The following is a 15817-nucleotide window of genomic DNA, read 5'->3' on the forward strand; positions in this document are numbered from 1 at the left end:
TTGTATCTATATAAATTGTTAGGCCATTATACTGTCTGGCTTCAAACAATAATTTTGATTTAAAATGCAAATGATTCATATTTTTACTAAAATTGGTAAAAGCTTCAAGAAGCTTCTGACCTGTAAAAAACTGTTGGTTAAATCATTTTTGGGAAAAGCTTATAAAAGCAAAAAAAAAAAAATTTGTAGTGTCTGTAACCATGTCAAATTTATGTTGTGATATCTTAACAAATTTAGCACTTAAGAATTATACACTTAATTAGATTTTTATGTGAAATCTAAATTGCCCAAATTTTATCTGAATGACAGTTGAGATCGTTAAAACATTTGAATAAAAAAAAGTTTTGAATACGAGATAAAAGGACATGAAATTGTATTTAGCAAATGTGTTTCTTTTAATTTGATAAAAATAATGTGTATCTGTGTTTACAAAAAAAAAAAAAAGTGTTAAGTATTATGAAACATGGTGTTATATGATCCTATCTGAAAATGTACTCTTTCAGTCGTGAGACACTTTTTAGCACCAGTACCATATTTTGACTGACAGTACTGTGTATTCGTGTGTGTGTGTGTGTGTGTGTGTGTGTGTGTGTGTGTAATACCTCCAGAAGCATTAGTAATGGCAGAACCAGCAGAAGCCACTTTAGTGACGGCGGCCGGGTTGTAGGTCCAGGATGTTCCACACACCTCCACTTTCAGGTCGCTGTCAGAGTAGATCTGCTGCACTCGGCCCATCTTCCCCAGAGTCTGCAGAGCAACACACACACACACACACACACACACACACACAGTCAGCAGAGTGTATAAGTGTTTGTGTGCGAGATCAGTCTTCTCTATGCGCACTCTCCTTGACCGTAACCCACCTTTCGTCCTCACCCTTACATGTGACGTGTATACAGGAGGAAAGAAAGTAAATAAATTAAAACAACGCACAGAGGAAGGGAGGTAACAACACTCCGGCTTAAAAAAAATGAGCTAAGGGACATTTGAAGGAGCTCCACGCCCGTTTCTCAGCTTTATTACTAGTTAAAAAACAAAAAACCTATTGGTGATCTGTCGATGCTCGTCTTTTAGGCTTACCCAGTCGTCTAGACGTCACAGTCAGTTGTCACTCGTCAAAGTCACTGAAATTCTCACACTTGCCCATTTTTCCTGCTTCCAACACATCAACCTTTATTACAGTAACGAGATAACGAGTGTGATTATGGGCTGTGCAGCTCACCGGCAGCATGGCCTCTGCCCACTCCCCGTGTCCCCTCTGCAGCAGCTTGATGCGGTCGATGTCGTAACAGATCTGCACCAGGTCGCCCACCATGAACTGGGAGCTTCCTCCTTCGGCGCCGGCCGGGACCTCGCCGCTGCGCGCCACGTTAGCTTTGGTCAGGACGGCCGGGTTGAACGTCCACCTGTGGCAGACGGGACACAGTTATGATTAACACTCAGGCGGGAGAGGACAGGAGACCAACACAGCTCTCTTAAAACATTGTGTGAGGTGATCCTAAACGTGCTTCAACAACAAAACATCTGCCACCACGAATTCCAGGTTTTTATTTTATTTGGTTCCTGTTAAGGATTGGCACCAGGAGTCACTAAATGATTTACGCAGCTTTACACAGATCAGCCGATACGATATCATGATACTCAGGTGCCGGTTCAATTTATCACGATTTTATAAAAATCCAAATTTCATATGTTTTTTTTTTTAGCCTTGTTACAATCAAACAAGTTTAGGAAATAATAATTATAATAATTAATAATTTAGAGCGCCACCTGTAGCATTATAGAGGAGCTGCAACATTTTACCACTTTAAATACAAACACGCATAAATATAAAAAAACAATTGTGAGGCTTAATTGAAACGATTTTTCACCTCTTATTTGTGTATAAAAAAATAGAGAAAATAAACAATAAAATTAAAAAAGCATATAATATATATATATTTTTAAATGAATGCCCAATTTATAAAACTTAATTTATTGCTTATTCTAAAATAAATGAAATTTTATTATGTGAATTATGAAACTTGTGTTAGCTTGAAGTCAGTTGAAATAAAAAATTACTTTAATCTAGCTACACTTTTTATATATATATATATTATACACACACATTTTGGTCGTATAAGTTCGATCGTTAAGTATAATAATAATAATAATATAAAAAAGTTTATTATAGTATATTCCATATTATATTATACTATTTCATACGTATTATATATACTTCCATATTATACTTGGTGTTCTTTGACTTTTATAATCATAATAAACCATCTATCTGAAAATCATCTAACTGAAATCATCTATCGTCTTAGCTTTGCTTTTCTCTCTCTGTGATGTCAGCGTTATCACAGACGTGTTAATGAGGTCAGTGTTCGGCGCGTGAATGAGACGAGACCCGGCCGCTCGGACCTGTTGCCGCTGGGATACTGGACGACGATGTCATGGTCCTCGTCGATGCCGCACACCGTCCCCGTGGTGGTGAGCGTCTCGAACATGCCGTCCGTCCAGCCTCCGTGGCCGTGCTGCAGAGACTGGACGATCTCCAGGTCCAGGTCGATGTTCACCAGGTCTCCGATCTGCAGGCCGCCGGGGTTCCTGTTCCCGTTCTGCTCACCTGGAGGAAGCGCAGAAGGAAATAAAGACCGCATTCCCTCTTCTGATTGGTCGATCGGTTTTTAATATAAATAGATTTCCATGATGAAAATTTTTAGACATTCAGACAGGTTTCCAGTGTGTCCAAATAAATGAATAAAATAAAAAATTTATAATATTTTCACACTATTGTGACCTCATATAAGAAGCCCAGCAGGAGCCAATGACGTGAAAAAGTATCTGCCCCTCCCAGATTTATTTATTTTTTTGTGGTTAATATTGTCACGCAAAAAATGCAAATGCAAAGTGATTTCTTGATTCAACAAGTCTGGGTGTGGAAAGTAAAATTTACCTCAGCTTTCCATGAATTGTGGCTGATCACAGTTTATTTATGTTTTAGCAATGCAGGTGGAGTATTACTTTTATTTTATTTCCCTTTTTTTTTTTTTAACCCATAAAATTTTTTAGGGCCAGGCAGGTTTGGCCGGCTTTTTTTCGCTTAATAAATAAAATCTTCATTTTAAAATAAAAGAAAAAAATACAGAATTTGGTATTTAATCGTGTTATTTTTGTGTGTCAAATTTTGTTTGATGATCTCAATCAAATATTCAAAATAAAAAATAAAATAAAATAACATTAGGAAGGGGGCAAACACTTTTATGCCACTGTGCATAAACACTAAAACCACATATAAAAGGGGAGGAGGATATTCTTAGAAATAGAGGAAAGTGGAGTGTTTGATGGGCTCGTTAAGAGCGAAGAGCCAAAAAAACTGAAATGAGGATGACTGATCTGGACCAGAAGGGGGCGCTAACAACACTACCGACATTTGGTGTCCACAAACACCAAGATGATGATTTGTAGGAGGAGTTAAACGGATGAAGTTGGACTGAGGAGAAATACGTTATATAAGGGACGTTTCAGCTGGGCGTTCACACACACACACACACACACACACACACACACACACACTTCGGGGAAGCTCTGAGACTCGTCTCAACTTGTACACCATGACACCGTACGAGAATGCTCAAGCTATCTTTTCTCTACAAGTTTTCCGAAACAGGAATGTCACCAGGACGTCAGAAATCCTCAAAAGTAACTATAAGGAGAAAAAAGCGTGACAAGATCTTAAATAAAGCGTCCCCAGAATCCAATACACTGTAGGAGGAATAAACCACATTGCGGCTTGCTGTTATAAAAACAATCATCCTATAACATATTAATCCACTTTTAACATCTTCTGACCAATCAGGACGGAGAATTCAAGATCGCGGCGGTACGAATCTGTCTCGTCTTGATGAATAGCCTAGCTTTAAATACTGCTCTGCTTTCTCCCTGGAAGACTCCATGACTCAGGCTAGGCTCGCTGTCTCGCTGATGCTAATTCTGTGCGGGCAATGAGACACCTGGCAGCTCGTTATGAGAATAAATGTCACACAACACTGGGACAGCTTGTAATAAACTACCGGTTGAAAAACAACAACAATAACCAGCACAAGATGGGTTGACCTGTACTGGAAAATCTGTCCTGATGTCCATCAGTGCGTGGTTTACTGTAAACTGTACATTACATCGAGCACATGTTTTAACTTTGTGCAACCTTACCTCGCTTTTAGCCCACTTTATTCGATTGAGCGCGTTCGCTCAAAAGTGAGTTATTGAGCGTGTGTTAAGTGAGTACATTCTGTTTACTTCAGCTCGGGGACTGCGGCCGGGACCGGCTCCCGGACCGGGTCGATTGTGGCTCCGGGCCAGGAAGGCTTTTAAACCATGAAGTTCAAAAAAGAAACAAAAAAAGCCTGCCATCTAGTGACATCTAGTGGACATCTTGTGCTGAGGCGCCGTGACCCGGCACACGGCAGGTCGTGACTCTTTAGGGTCTTTGTACAATTTACATGTCTGCTAAGGTGCTGCTGGGGAAAACACCAGATTTAAAGTTTATAAACAAATGTGCAAAATATGTTTATTGCTTTATACTTACACTTAATTATTAGTTTTAAGCTGAAGAATAAGTACAAGACTTTTAACATCAAGTCAAATGTAAACAGTAAGGCTAATAATAATAATAATAATAAAATAACATGATCTCTTAACGGAAAAGAAAACTGTGACAAAACATATCCTTATAAAGTAGAAGATTTTAAGACATCATCCAGCCCTGTTTGGATGGACACACACACACACACACAAAACATATAAACACATACACACTAATGATTGGGGGAAGAGATTATAAATATTTAGACAATTTTAATAGAGATGAACCGTCCGATCAGTCAGTGACCAGATTTGGCTGGTTTTCAGTTTGATCTGCTCATCAGCCTTAGATATAAACTGCTCTGTACCGAGTGCAAAGGCTTTTGATTGACGAGACACAAATATGTGTTTATGGTGTTACGTTATCAAAAACAAAATCCCTTTACTAAAAAAAAAAAAAAAAAAAAAAAACCCTCCAAACTGCCATTTTTCTCCAAACTCCATGAGGGGATTTAGTCTTAGACACACTCTTTACACACGCTCACACCGGTTTCAAAACACCCTGGGCACTAATTAATTAGTTGAAAATCCTAATCTCAGCTACTCAACCCGCGTGCTCACTCTCGAGTGAAGTTTAAAGACTAAAGGTGGCGCATTAGGAAATATTTACACATTTTCATTCCGTGTCGTAGGAAATAAAGTTTGTTTACAAAAAATAATTTTGGTGCGCTGCTCAGTTAAAATCCTCTTGTTTAATTTAATTTAAAGTTTAAATGTTAAACTCTTATATCTGAAGTTAGTTTGTGTTGTTTAAATGCTGTACTCGTTTTTTTTAAGCAAGTAAACAAATGTTACAAGGAACGGGGTACATTTGTTTCATCACAAACTTTTTTCTAAAGATTTAAAATTAACAAAATTGGGGGAAATTTTTTAAATCGAATCGGGATATTTATAAAATTTATAAATATTTATAGAAGTGCAATTTTAAACGAATCTGCACAGGTGATAATATCGTTTCGGGAGGTGATTGGTGATTCCCATCCCTAATACACACAACAAACACTTTGAAAATGTAAGAAAAAGCAATTCTCACCCAAAACAGGACAGTGGTCTCTGTAGAAAGTTCCTCCTTTGGCATCCTGCACACACTTCAGGTCCGACTATAAAGCAGAGAGAGAGAGAGAGAGAGAGAGAGAGAGAGAGAGAGAGAGACAAAAAGCAAAACAATAACGAAACATCATCAGAAAAATCCCATAAAGTTTGGACAACCCGCTGTTTGGCCTCATCCGTTCACTCTCTCATTCGTTAATGAATGATAAATTAGTGTGTGTATATGAGTGGATACAGTGTGAGATCCTGATACACAAAGAATGCACCGGCGAATCTTGTAACTTTAGGCCACGCCTCATCTGAAACACCTGGGTCACTTTCGCCCGCCGTAGTTTCAAGCTGCAGCGCGGTCAAAAACCCCAGACGTCTTCATGTACGTATTTGGTTTTGCGCGCGGTGATAAGTTACGCCTAGGAACGTCTTCAAGCAAGAATTCTCCACACTCCATGTAAAGGGTTGGAAATCTTTTACAGGAGACTTATTCTTATATTATTAGAATTCTCATTAATAAGAATAAGAAAAGAAAATGTCTAAAGTATGGACACCCCTTCTAACTCCATGATCTTTCCTTTTTTTATTTTATTTTTTTATTTCTCTCTACACTGTAAAACATCGCTAAAGGCGTTTATCCAAAATACACAATAATCTCCTTTAAACAGTTGATATTGAGATGTTTCTGCTACTTCTGCTCTGTAAAGCTCCATAACGGCTCTAATCTGAGGTGCTGTTTGTTAATCGGTGATTTCTGAGGCTGGTGACTCTAAATGAACTTCTCCTCCGAGGTAAGTTTTGGTCTCGCTTTAATGGGAAGGTCTTGCAAACGCACTTGATGATACTGTTCTCGCATGAACTCTTCCAGAACAGCTGACCTTCAAGTCTTTAACAACAGCAGCAGCAACAGTCAGTTGTTATTTTATCAATTACCTAAAGTTATGGATTAATTTATAGTTTTGAAATCTCCAGAATTGTTCTAGAATGTAGAAAAAAAATATATATAAATAAATAATAATAATAAAAAAAACTTAGAGAGAGAAAAGAAAGAGGATAACATTAAGTTTATCTAACAAAAGTAAGAAATTAAACATGATTTAATTTAGTGTAACATGGGATTATATAAATAACCCAAAACTAAGTTTATTCCCACAACTGTGTTCTGTTATTCTGTAGAATCAAAAATCCTGGTTTGACTTGAACGCCACCTCGTATACAGGTTTGAATACAAAGTGTTTGTGTTAAATGCAAATCTTTAGCCGAACACATCGCTAAAAGCAGAAGTGCAGAATCTCTGAGCAGAAGTGCTTTACCTTTGTACTTCCTGCCGTGAGTTATTTTTTAATTATCTGATAATAATAATGAAAAAAAAAGGAACTGAATTTTTGAAGCTGACCAAAAAAAAAAAGCGGATAAAAAAAATTTTAAGAACAATGCAAATAATTATAAATGTTAAGATATGACGAACATTCGTCTCCGCCGAGACAGATTCTCCGTTTTCTTAACAAATCTGAGGGACGGCCTGGACGCAGCGATTTGAATAACAAAAGCCCGAAGCTGTTCCTTATCCCGCCGTCCTATAGGTTCAAATTCAAACCAGCACGAGGACTCTCGACCAATTAGAACACAGGGAAAAGTGGGTGAAACAAAAGCGGCACGCTTTCTCCAGACGCAGTCTTCGACCCCCGAGTCCACTCTGTCGTCCTCTCGCACAACAAAGGCTTCCCTTTATCATGGTGATGGAGCTTCCAGCTGCCTGAACAAAAGCAGCCGGCTGCCGGGGTTTACTCAATGGGAACATCTGCTCTATGAGACGTGTGCTTGCGTGCGTGTGTGTGTGTGTGTGTGTGTGTGTGTATACACACGCTTGACTTACCATGCCCTCGAAGCCGACTCGATAAAGGTTCTTGGCCCCGTTGTCCCAGAGGACGTAGGCGGCACTGTGTGGACTCGCTGCGCTCCAGTCCTGGATCTCTGTCACCTGGAGGGGAGGAGGAGGGGGGAATTAAACGCCACCACACGTGCTGGTGTGTGCATGCGACATTCTCTATTGTATTGGCACCCTCACCCTGCTTTATCGCCACTTTAAACAACATTTTAAGTAAAACCGCAAACATGGGAAATTAAATCAATCAACCACTTGTGATGTGATCAAGCGTTTTTATTATTCCTTTTACTTTAAATGCACTATTAAAAAAAAAAAAAAGACATCTCGCACATTTTATCCTTCTTAAAGTTTATACTTAAAGTCGCAACTGGCCTTTGTCTAATGTCTAATGACCTTTAACGTGTTTCCTGCGACCTTGAATATTATTCTGCACATACTGGACATGGTCTCCACACTCCATTTCAAATCCTCTAGATTTTATTATATTTCTAGATTCCTATTTTAATTTGTATATAATATAAATTTTAAAGTCTTTTAACAACTAAAGTTTTTTATTTCTCCGTAGTTTTCTATATTTCTAATTTCTAAAGTTTAATAGGGCTTAAACGAGCCAATCAATCAATCAGATACCCCTCCCCCATATGTGACCTCATAAGAGGACACCCACACCCACCTTCCCGCCCCCTGGTCAATGCTTAGATGCTACAGATGTCATGCTTTAGAGTTGACTTCAGCTCTTAGTTATTTCCTATCGCTAAATATTGATGATGTATTTATGAATTAAATGTTCTTGCATATATTTTTTTGGTATTTTATTAGTCGGAAAAAAGAAAAAAAAAAATTGGCAGGAAAAGCTTAAATAAGGTCCCAAACGTGTACATTTCTGATTTCTGCGCACTTCCTCCAAAGGTGTGTTCGGTGACAGCCCTCACCCGATCAATAAAGTCTGTCCATCTATTAATTTAAAACTTTAGAGGTTTAAAAGGAAGGAATTTCAGACGCACTAAAACTCTGGTCTGATCTGCACTTTACCTGAAGCACTAACAGACACATTCGGTTATGATATGTTGGGATTATGATGCTGATGAGAGACGCGATCACGATCCAGGGTTTATCCGGATTTATAAAAGCGTCATCATTAAGTGATCATTTGCCCTGGCGGCAGGATACGAGGAATTGAACCTTTTAGCGAAACAGAAACGAGGTTTGTTCACTATAAAAACACCCTCAGGTCAAGTGTCGCTTTCGTTGTCATGCATTAAGCGCTCTACTGTGAGCGTAAAAGCAAACAGTGAGTAAGCGTGTAATCCTGCACGCTGCAATTAGGCGTTAATCGCGTACACGCAGTACCGAGTGACTCAGCGCTGAAAGTGCACCTGTTCACACCGTCAAGGTCAACGCTACTGTAATTAACAGGAACACGTTACAGCACGTGTCAATCAAACAAACAGGGAAATAAACAAGCTGCTAAAGATGCTGTGAAGCTTTCTAATATTTTCAGAAGTGGATCTAAATCTGGAAGAAAAAAATCCTTCCTTGCAGTAATCTCTCTGAAAACAAGCCACGCCCACCACGTCTCATATTCTGAATCCCCGTCCCGCAGCTTTGAGTCGAACCCGAGTGTGATGTGTAAACTGGTGCGCACGCTTCATTTATCGTGCACTTAGTAAAGCTGTGTCGTGTCGGACTTAATTTTCAATCAACTCGAAATGCTAAGTGAAAATCTGCTGTGTGTAAAAAGTTGTGTGTGTGTGTGTTTGTGTGTGTGGGCGGGGGGTCTTATTTATAAACTTGTGTGTAAAAATGTTCTGTACTGAGCTGCATCATTTAATGTGGTTCTGAATAAAGTTGCGCCAGGGCCTCGTTAATTAATTGCTCAATAAAATTTGTTATGAAGTTGCGAAATGTTGTTCAGTTTCTTCTCTATGACGCTGTGGTTTGTAAACTCGCTGTGTAAAAGTGCCGTGTAAAGTCGTGAGGTGTAAAGCTGTTCTGTATAAAGTTACGATGTGTAAAATTGTGGTGTATAAAGTTGTGGTGTGGGCTGTACTGATTATTCTCTCAGTAAATGAGGGGAAGGGGGTTGCAGTTGCAAGGTGTAAAGTAGGGGGTGTAAAATAGTGTAAAGTTGTGATGATTAATCTCTCAGTTAAAAAGGGGGGGGGGGGACAAAGTAGTGGGGTGTAATTGTGTTCTGTATAATAAGGTGGTGTGTAACCATGTTCTGTGTAAAGTTGTGTGTGGGCTCCACTAATTAATCCCACAGTAAATGGGGTGAGGTTGTGGTGTGCGCGTTGTGAGGTTGGGGTGCGCTCGCGCCCCACTGATTAGTAAATGGTCTGTAAAGCTGCGTGAAAGCCTTATTAATTAATTAATCAGTCACTCAGTAACAGTGTTGTGTGTAAAGCAGTTATAAAGACGTTCTATTTAAAGTTGGAGTGTGTAACGTTGTGTGTTTAGTTGTGATGTATAAGAGTTGTTAGGTGGAATTATTATTTCTAAGAAACACTGACGCCGACCTTTTTTCCCTCCACATCAGTTTGGTCAGTACCTTTCCCCTCCTGCCGTTCCCTCCGTCCTGGTCCTCCCACTGCCAGTCGACTCCACGCACTACGCGGCCGCCGGTGAAGATTCCTCGCGCCGTGATCTTCTTTGACTTGCGCCGAGATTCCAAAAGGACCCTACAATCAAAAAAAAAGTCCCCCTTAAAAAAGATTTTAAACTAATCCTTACACGTTAAACAGGATTTATCATTTTAATTCCGATAACACTCGCGATAGTTTTAAATAAGACAAACTTCACGGTGTCACGGTTAATACCGCAACAGTTTAAAAGGTGGAGATCAAACATATTGATCATGTCACAGTACTAACAACAACCCGAGCTCCTGTGCAGCCACATCGAATATCTTTTAAAGCTGATATTTATCCTTGTTAAGCCTTTGATCTTGCCCCAAGACACACACAGAACCGTCAGCTTTATTGTTGTTCAGACTGCTCGAGTAGACGAGGCAGCTGGCAGGCAAAAGAAAAAAGAAAAAAACGCTGGCAATTCCTTTACAGAGAAGAAGGGGAAAAAAAACAAAACTCTGTAGCGCAGAGTGACGCTCCCGGGAGAACTGCTGCTTATACGGAGCAGATGTTAGACAAACCCATTGTTTCCTGTCTCGCGATGAGGGCAGGCACGAGTGAGCTCTAACCAACTGCTGGCCTTTTCAATGATAATCGCCTCACCATATGGGGGACCGAGGACTCTATTCAATCCTGGTGTTGGGGTTAAAATACACACTGCTCATCGCAAAGCGAAGAAACTAAATTAAATAATAATAATAATAGGATAAAACTAAATATATACACTATACTAGCCAACTAAATATCTTTAAATACCAAAGTTTCAGGCAGCTGAACTAAGCCTTGCTAGATTTGCATTTCGAACACTAATTAGTATAGAGACAGTATAGTATACAGAGTTTTTTTTTCTTATTTCCGTTCCTAATCCTGGGTTAAAGTGATAGATATTTTTTTTAATCATTTTGCTTCGACTTGAATTCAGACTGCTTGTAAACAAAAGCAAACAAGAAATAAATAATTAATTTTTTACAAAACTGCAGAACCGAGTGACTAGGACAAAGTGGAATATTGCACTTCTTCGACTTTGATTTCTTTTGTTCAGAGTAAAAAAAACAAACAACAAAAAATAAAACAGCACAAACTTTTTTTTTGCCATTTTGTTAGCAAATATACACAGATCAGCCATAACATTCTGACCTAGTCGCCTCTTTTGCCACCAAAACAAATCTTTTCTACCAGAACCTTCTAGCATTAAAGCGTTTCAGCAGTCAGCATGTTGCGGCTTCACTGGTTTTCCTTCCTTGGGTCACTTTCTGGCAGGTCGTGACCACTGCAGACGGTTGCTATGACTCATCAAAATTTGCCCTCATCACAGTTAGCTGCAGTTACAATGACACCTGGAAGTGTGCGAGATATACGAGGCAGAAAGTGAATGTTTTGTCCCCTGAAGTTGATGTGCTGGAAGCAGGAAAAATTATCAAACCTACAGATTTGTCTTTAACAAGGGACAAATTGTGATGTCTAGACGACTGGATCAGAGCAGAACTCTAGTTCTGGGTAAAAGGAGCCAGAACACACAGGAGGAGGACCCGCTCAATATTAGACAAACAGAAGCGCTCACCTCTCGCTGCCCGGCGTGGTGATGCGGTAGAACCTGTGCCTGAGATGATGTTTGTCTCCGTGGTAACAGGTGGTGCAGAGGTCGTAGTTTGTGCACTCAGCGCATTTCCAGCGGATGCCGATGATGGGCTGCTGCCTGCAGGTGTCGCACATGGTGCCGTCATGCTTGATACCTACGGGTTCAGAGACAATCGGAAGGAGTCGGTGCTTTAGAGGAGATGCAAGTTTAAGACATTTGAGGAAAGAGCCGATTATGGAGCGAGGGACTGTATAAATAATATCAATTAGTAAAAAAAATAATAATAATAATTCAGGAGATCTTTAAAACAGGCTAAGCATTAATTCAATGTAAGTACCCGCGCTTGTTTAGAAAATGGACCGGTTCCCTTTTGAGTCCTGTTCCAGCCATGGTTTCTTCCTTGTGCTATCTCTGGAAGTTTTTTTCCCGTCACCACCATGAGCTCTGTGTTGCTCATTAGCAGAAAGCATGACTTCATTTCTAGATCCAGATTTTAATGACGAAGTCCATTGATCAAAGCGCTATAAACATTTACTTCGCTGAATTTATTAACAACAACAAAAAGGGATCCACAAACACTCCTGGTACAGATATTACAATCACGTCGATTGGCCGAAAAAAGTCGCACACACTAAAATTTCATTGTCACCTTTAACTTTGATTACAGTACACAACGTGGTGTTTGATTCGTCATGCTCCCAAAAGCACTCTCTCACAGTTTGAGTCCTGGAATACGGCCGTGGCATCAGGGAAAAAAACCTCCATAGATGTGACACCCTCGTCATTCAGTACATTCAGAACGTGAGCTATCTTTACTTTTATTGCCGCACTAACTTAAGGAACCGTCGTTGACAGGAAAAGGAAGTTTGCAGAAATAGTTTAAAGGATAAGGCTTAAAATAAACCGAAAAGCCTTAATTTACTCGGTGATACTATTATATCAGGTTAAAACCCCTGTACATGTCTGCCTGCAAAAAAGATGAACACCTTCAATTTTTTCTTTATTAGCTTGGTGTGACAATATTATATTGGTAATGGTTTCCACTGGCTTGGTCTGGAAATATTAAGAAATTTTTACAAAATGTGCCTAGCTCACACAAAGATTTAAAATCTACTGTCATTTTATCTTATTACAATCAAAGGGAGAGAGGATATAAAAAAGTTTGTTTACGCCAAGTTGAACGTCACTTATCTTCAGCAAAATACACTCCCTGTGCGGTAATCGGAAAGTAAATCACAAATAAGAAATCAAAAAAGTAGATCAGTTAGGAAGATAAAGAAAAGGTTTTGTCCTAAAACGACTCCAAAGTGTTCAAATTCTCTTATAACACTTGAGCACGGTTATTTCAGCGGGGAAAACATGAACTAATCTCAGTAAAAATATTTGGTTTGAATTTTCTGATTAATATTTATTAGTGCAGATGTTTGTTTACATTGAACAAGTAGCTTATTTCAAAGTAGAATCGAATCCATTGAATCCAACACACACAACTGTTCATAACATCGCTTTTACTCAACATTTTGATTGCAATTACGTTGCAAATTAAACTTCAGGCAAAAACCTGCGAAAGTTTTATTAAATTCTATCCAGTCCGTTTTCGCGTGATATAATGTGGCTGGACAGAATTTTCTGAGCCTGGTTTCGGGTCCTCCAACGTATGACATATACAGTCTACCTGAGCCTCCAATAAAAAACTGGACTCCATATTAACTCACTCCTGTCAAGGTTTCTTCCTGTTGCCATCTCTGGGAACCATTCCCTTAGCACCGTCGCCTTCGGCTCGCTCATCGGGGACAATCTGATCATTTTGTTTCATACACATTTCCATAATTTTCTTTTGATTCCATAAAACTGTTTTGTGACTCCCCGTCGACGAGACGGCAGACCATCTGATCCACACAACAACTTGGCACAGGTTTTTAGGCCGGATATCCTTCCTGTTGTAAACCCTCCCATTTTATCCGGGCTTGGGACCAGCTGGGATTTGGCATTGGCTGGGAATCTAACCTGGGAGGTAAGAAACCAACCACTAGCGCCCTTTAAAGATGCTTTGCGACAATGGCCGTGGTTAAAAGCTCTAAAACAAATAAAACTGAAATGAACTGTGGAATGTTGCTGAGCCGTGACGAGACTGACCGATTGGTCATACAATATGGCACGACACATCGCTGGACTGATGCGCTTCCCTTTTGATCCTGACGCGCCAATGGCTCTGGGATCATCAGGTGACCCTTTCCCCTATCGCTCCACAGTCTAATGTTTATGCAGCCTAGCAGAATGAAGCCCGATTGATGGGTTTCTTATGGACACAGTCCTGTTTAGTCCCAAATCCTTCTCATCACATTGTGTGTTGTTGTATGGAAATGCACTTTTCGTTATTAAAAACAGCTCTGATTTACCTGTGGGCGCGCTGTCCAGTACCCGCACGTCGTAGGCCCCGGAGCAGCGGTAGTTGGCCGCGGTGCCGTTGTCCCAGACCACCACCACCTCCTCGGGGCTCTCGAAGCTCCTGACGGTGCCGACATGGCCCTCGCCTCCGTCCTGCTTCCCCCACTTCCAGTCCGGCCCGCGGATCACTCGAGCGCCCACTCCTTCCATCATCACTCGGTTATTCCGGCCGCTGCTCATTTAACAGAGAACTCCAGATAAAAAAAAAAAAAAAAAAACACGAATAAAAGAAAAATACAAACACAAATACAGCAAATCTTTTTGTTTTTGTTAGCAAAGCAGGCTAAGCTCTGTAACCGTTATTTACAAGCTGATTAGCCCGCTAGCTAACACACACACCATAAAGTTCACTTATTATCCACAAACACGGCATGATTAGCATTGGCGCTATCAATGTTTAGGGGTTTTAAGTTATAAAGGTTATTTTTTTATATATATTTTTTTTAATTATCCGTGTGTTCTTGTGTCACTTTGGACCGTTTTTAGCCAACGTTAGCTAGTTTAGCTAGTGTCTAGTCGGTTAGCTGAGTGAGTTGTACGGCAGATTCACTCACTGCAAATAAACACACACACACACACACACACGAGAAGTACGACGTGTAAACATGAACTAACTAACTAAATAATAAACATTCAGGGTAAACAAGTAAACACGCAGAAGGTGAGCTCGAGCCAAGGATCAACAGATGGACTGAAGATACAAAGAAATGTCTAGAAGCCATAAAGAAGGGGAGTTTTAATGCAGTTTGACTTCATTCACGGAGAGATAATGAGAAAAGAAATTAACCGCTAAAGCACAGCGCTGAGAGGACCGGAGAGGACCAGGACCCGGAGCAGCACCGCGTCTCCTCCTCTCTCTCTCTCTCTCTCTCTTTCTCTCCTGTAAAATTCCACCTTTCTGTAAACAGCAGCTCCGGGACTCCGCGCTCAGGCTTTTGTCCTCTTTAGTTACCCCGCTTTACTCCTCCATCCCCGCTCACCAAGCGGTACTTACTCTCAGCCTGTGTTCGTGTCCCCTTGTGGTTTCCCCTGTGGTTCCGTCTGCAGGTTGCGGATTAAACAGAAACCCCGAAGCTCTGCTCTGTATGATGAAGCGCGGCGGTGCGGAGAGAGAAGCCGAGACTCGGGTCAGACTCACAGCGCCGCCATTACAGCTGCCCCCAGCCACGCCCCCAGCCACGCCCTTCCGTGACGTCACACAAACACTGCCATTTAGTTAATTATAGTTTTTTTAATTGCCTTTTTAAAGGTTTTTAATTATTTGTTCGTTGCTTTCTGTTGTTTTTATATATTTTAATATTCTTTAGGTTTGTTTTTGTTCTGTAAACTGTTGATAGTTAATTGGATAATTGAAATATTTCCACCTGAATCTTTTATGTTAAACGTTTATTCTTTCAATATTGTACTATAATTTATCATTTTTGTTATTAATGAGAAAACAGACACACATAATACTGAAGAAAATGTTGTGATTAGTTGATTTATAACAAGATAGATAGATAGATAGATAGATAGATAGATAGATAGATAACTTTATTGTTCCTGAGTGAAATTTCAGCTTTACAGTAAAAATAATATTATTTACAGATAAACATATAAATG

General features: G+C 39.9%; 1 protein-coding gene across 5 annotated transcripts in view; it reads right to left on the reverse strand.

Moving 5' to 3' along the window:
- Positions 1-15377, reverse strand: part of mib1 (MIB E3 ubiquitin protein ligase 1) — a 60505-nt gene extending 45128 nt beyond the window's left edge. For 4 of the 5 annotated variants that reach the window (XM_053486430.1, XM_053486429.1, XM_053486427.1 and 1 more), the window contains exons 1-9: positions 15210-15377; positions 14167-14406; positions 11750-11921; positions 10110-10239; positions 7547-7651; positions 5663-5729; positions 2407-2611; positions 1223-1406; positions 603-747 (exon numbers count right to left, since the gene is read on the reverse strand). In XM_053486430.1, coding sequence (XP_053342405.1) covers positions 603-747; positions 1223-1406; positions 2407-2611; positions 5663-5729; positions 7547-7651; positions 10110-10239; positions 11750-11921; positions 14167-14395 — 1237 coding nt within the window. In that variant the 5' untranslated portion in view covers positions 14396-14406; positions 15210-15377. Of the gene's footprint in view, positions 1-602; positions 748-1222; positions 1407-2406; positions 2612-5662; positions 5730-7546; positions 7652-10109; positions 10240-11749; positions 11922-14166; positions 14407-15002; positions 15020-15209 lie in introns of those variants that run through there. The other variant, XM_053486428.1, reaches the window with a different exon arrangement.
- Positions 15378-15817: the final 440 nt, after the last annotated feature.

The sequence above is a fragment of the Clarias gariepinus genome, chromosome 25 (genome assembly GCF_024256425.1).
Source record: "Clarias gariepinus isolate MV-2021 ecotype Netherlands chromosome 25, CGAR_prim_01v2, whole genome shotgun sequence".
NCBI classification, from domain to species: domain Eukaryota; kingdom Metazoa; phylum Chordata; class Actinopteri; order Siluriformes; family Clariidae; genus Clarias; species Clarias gariepinus.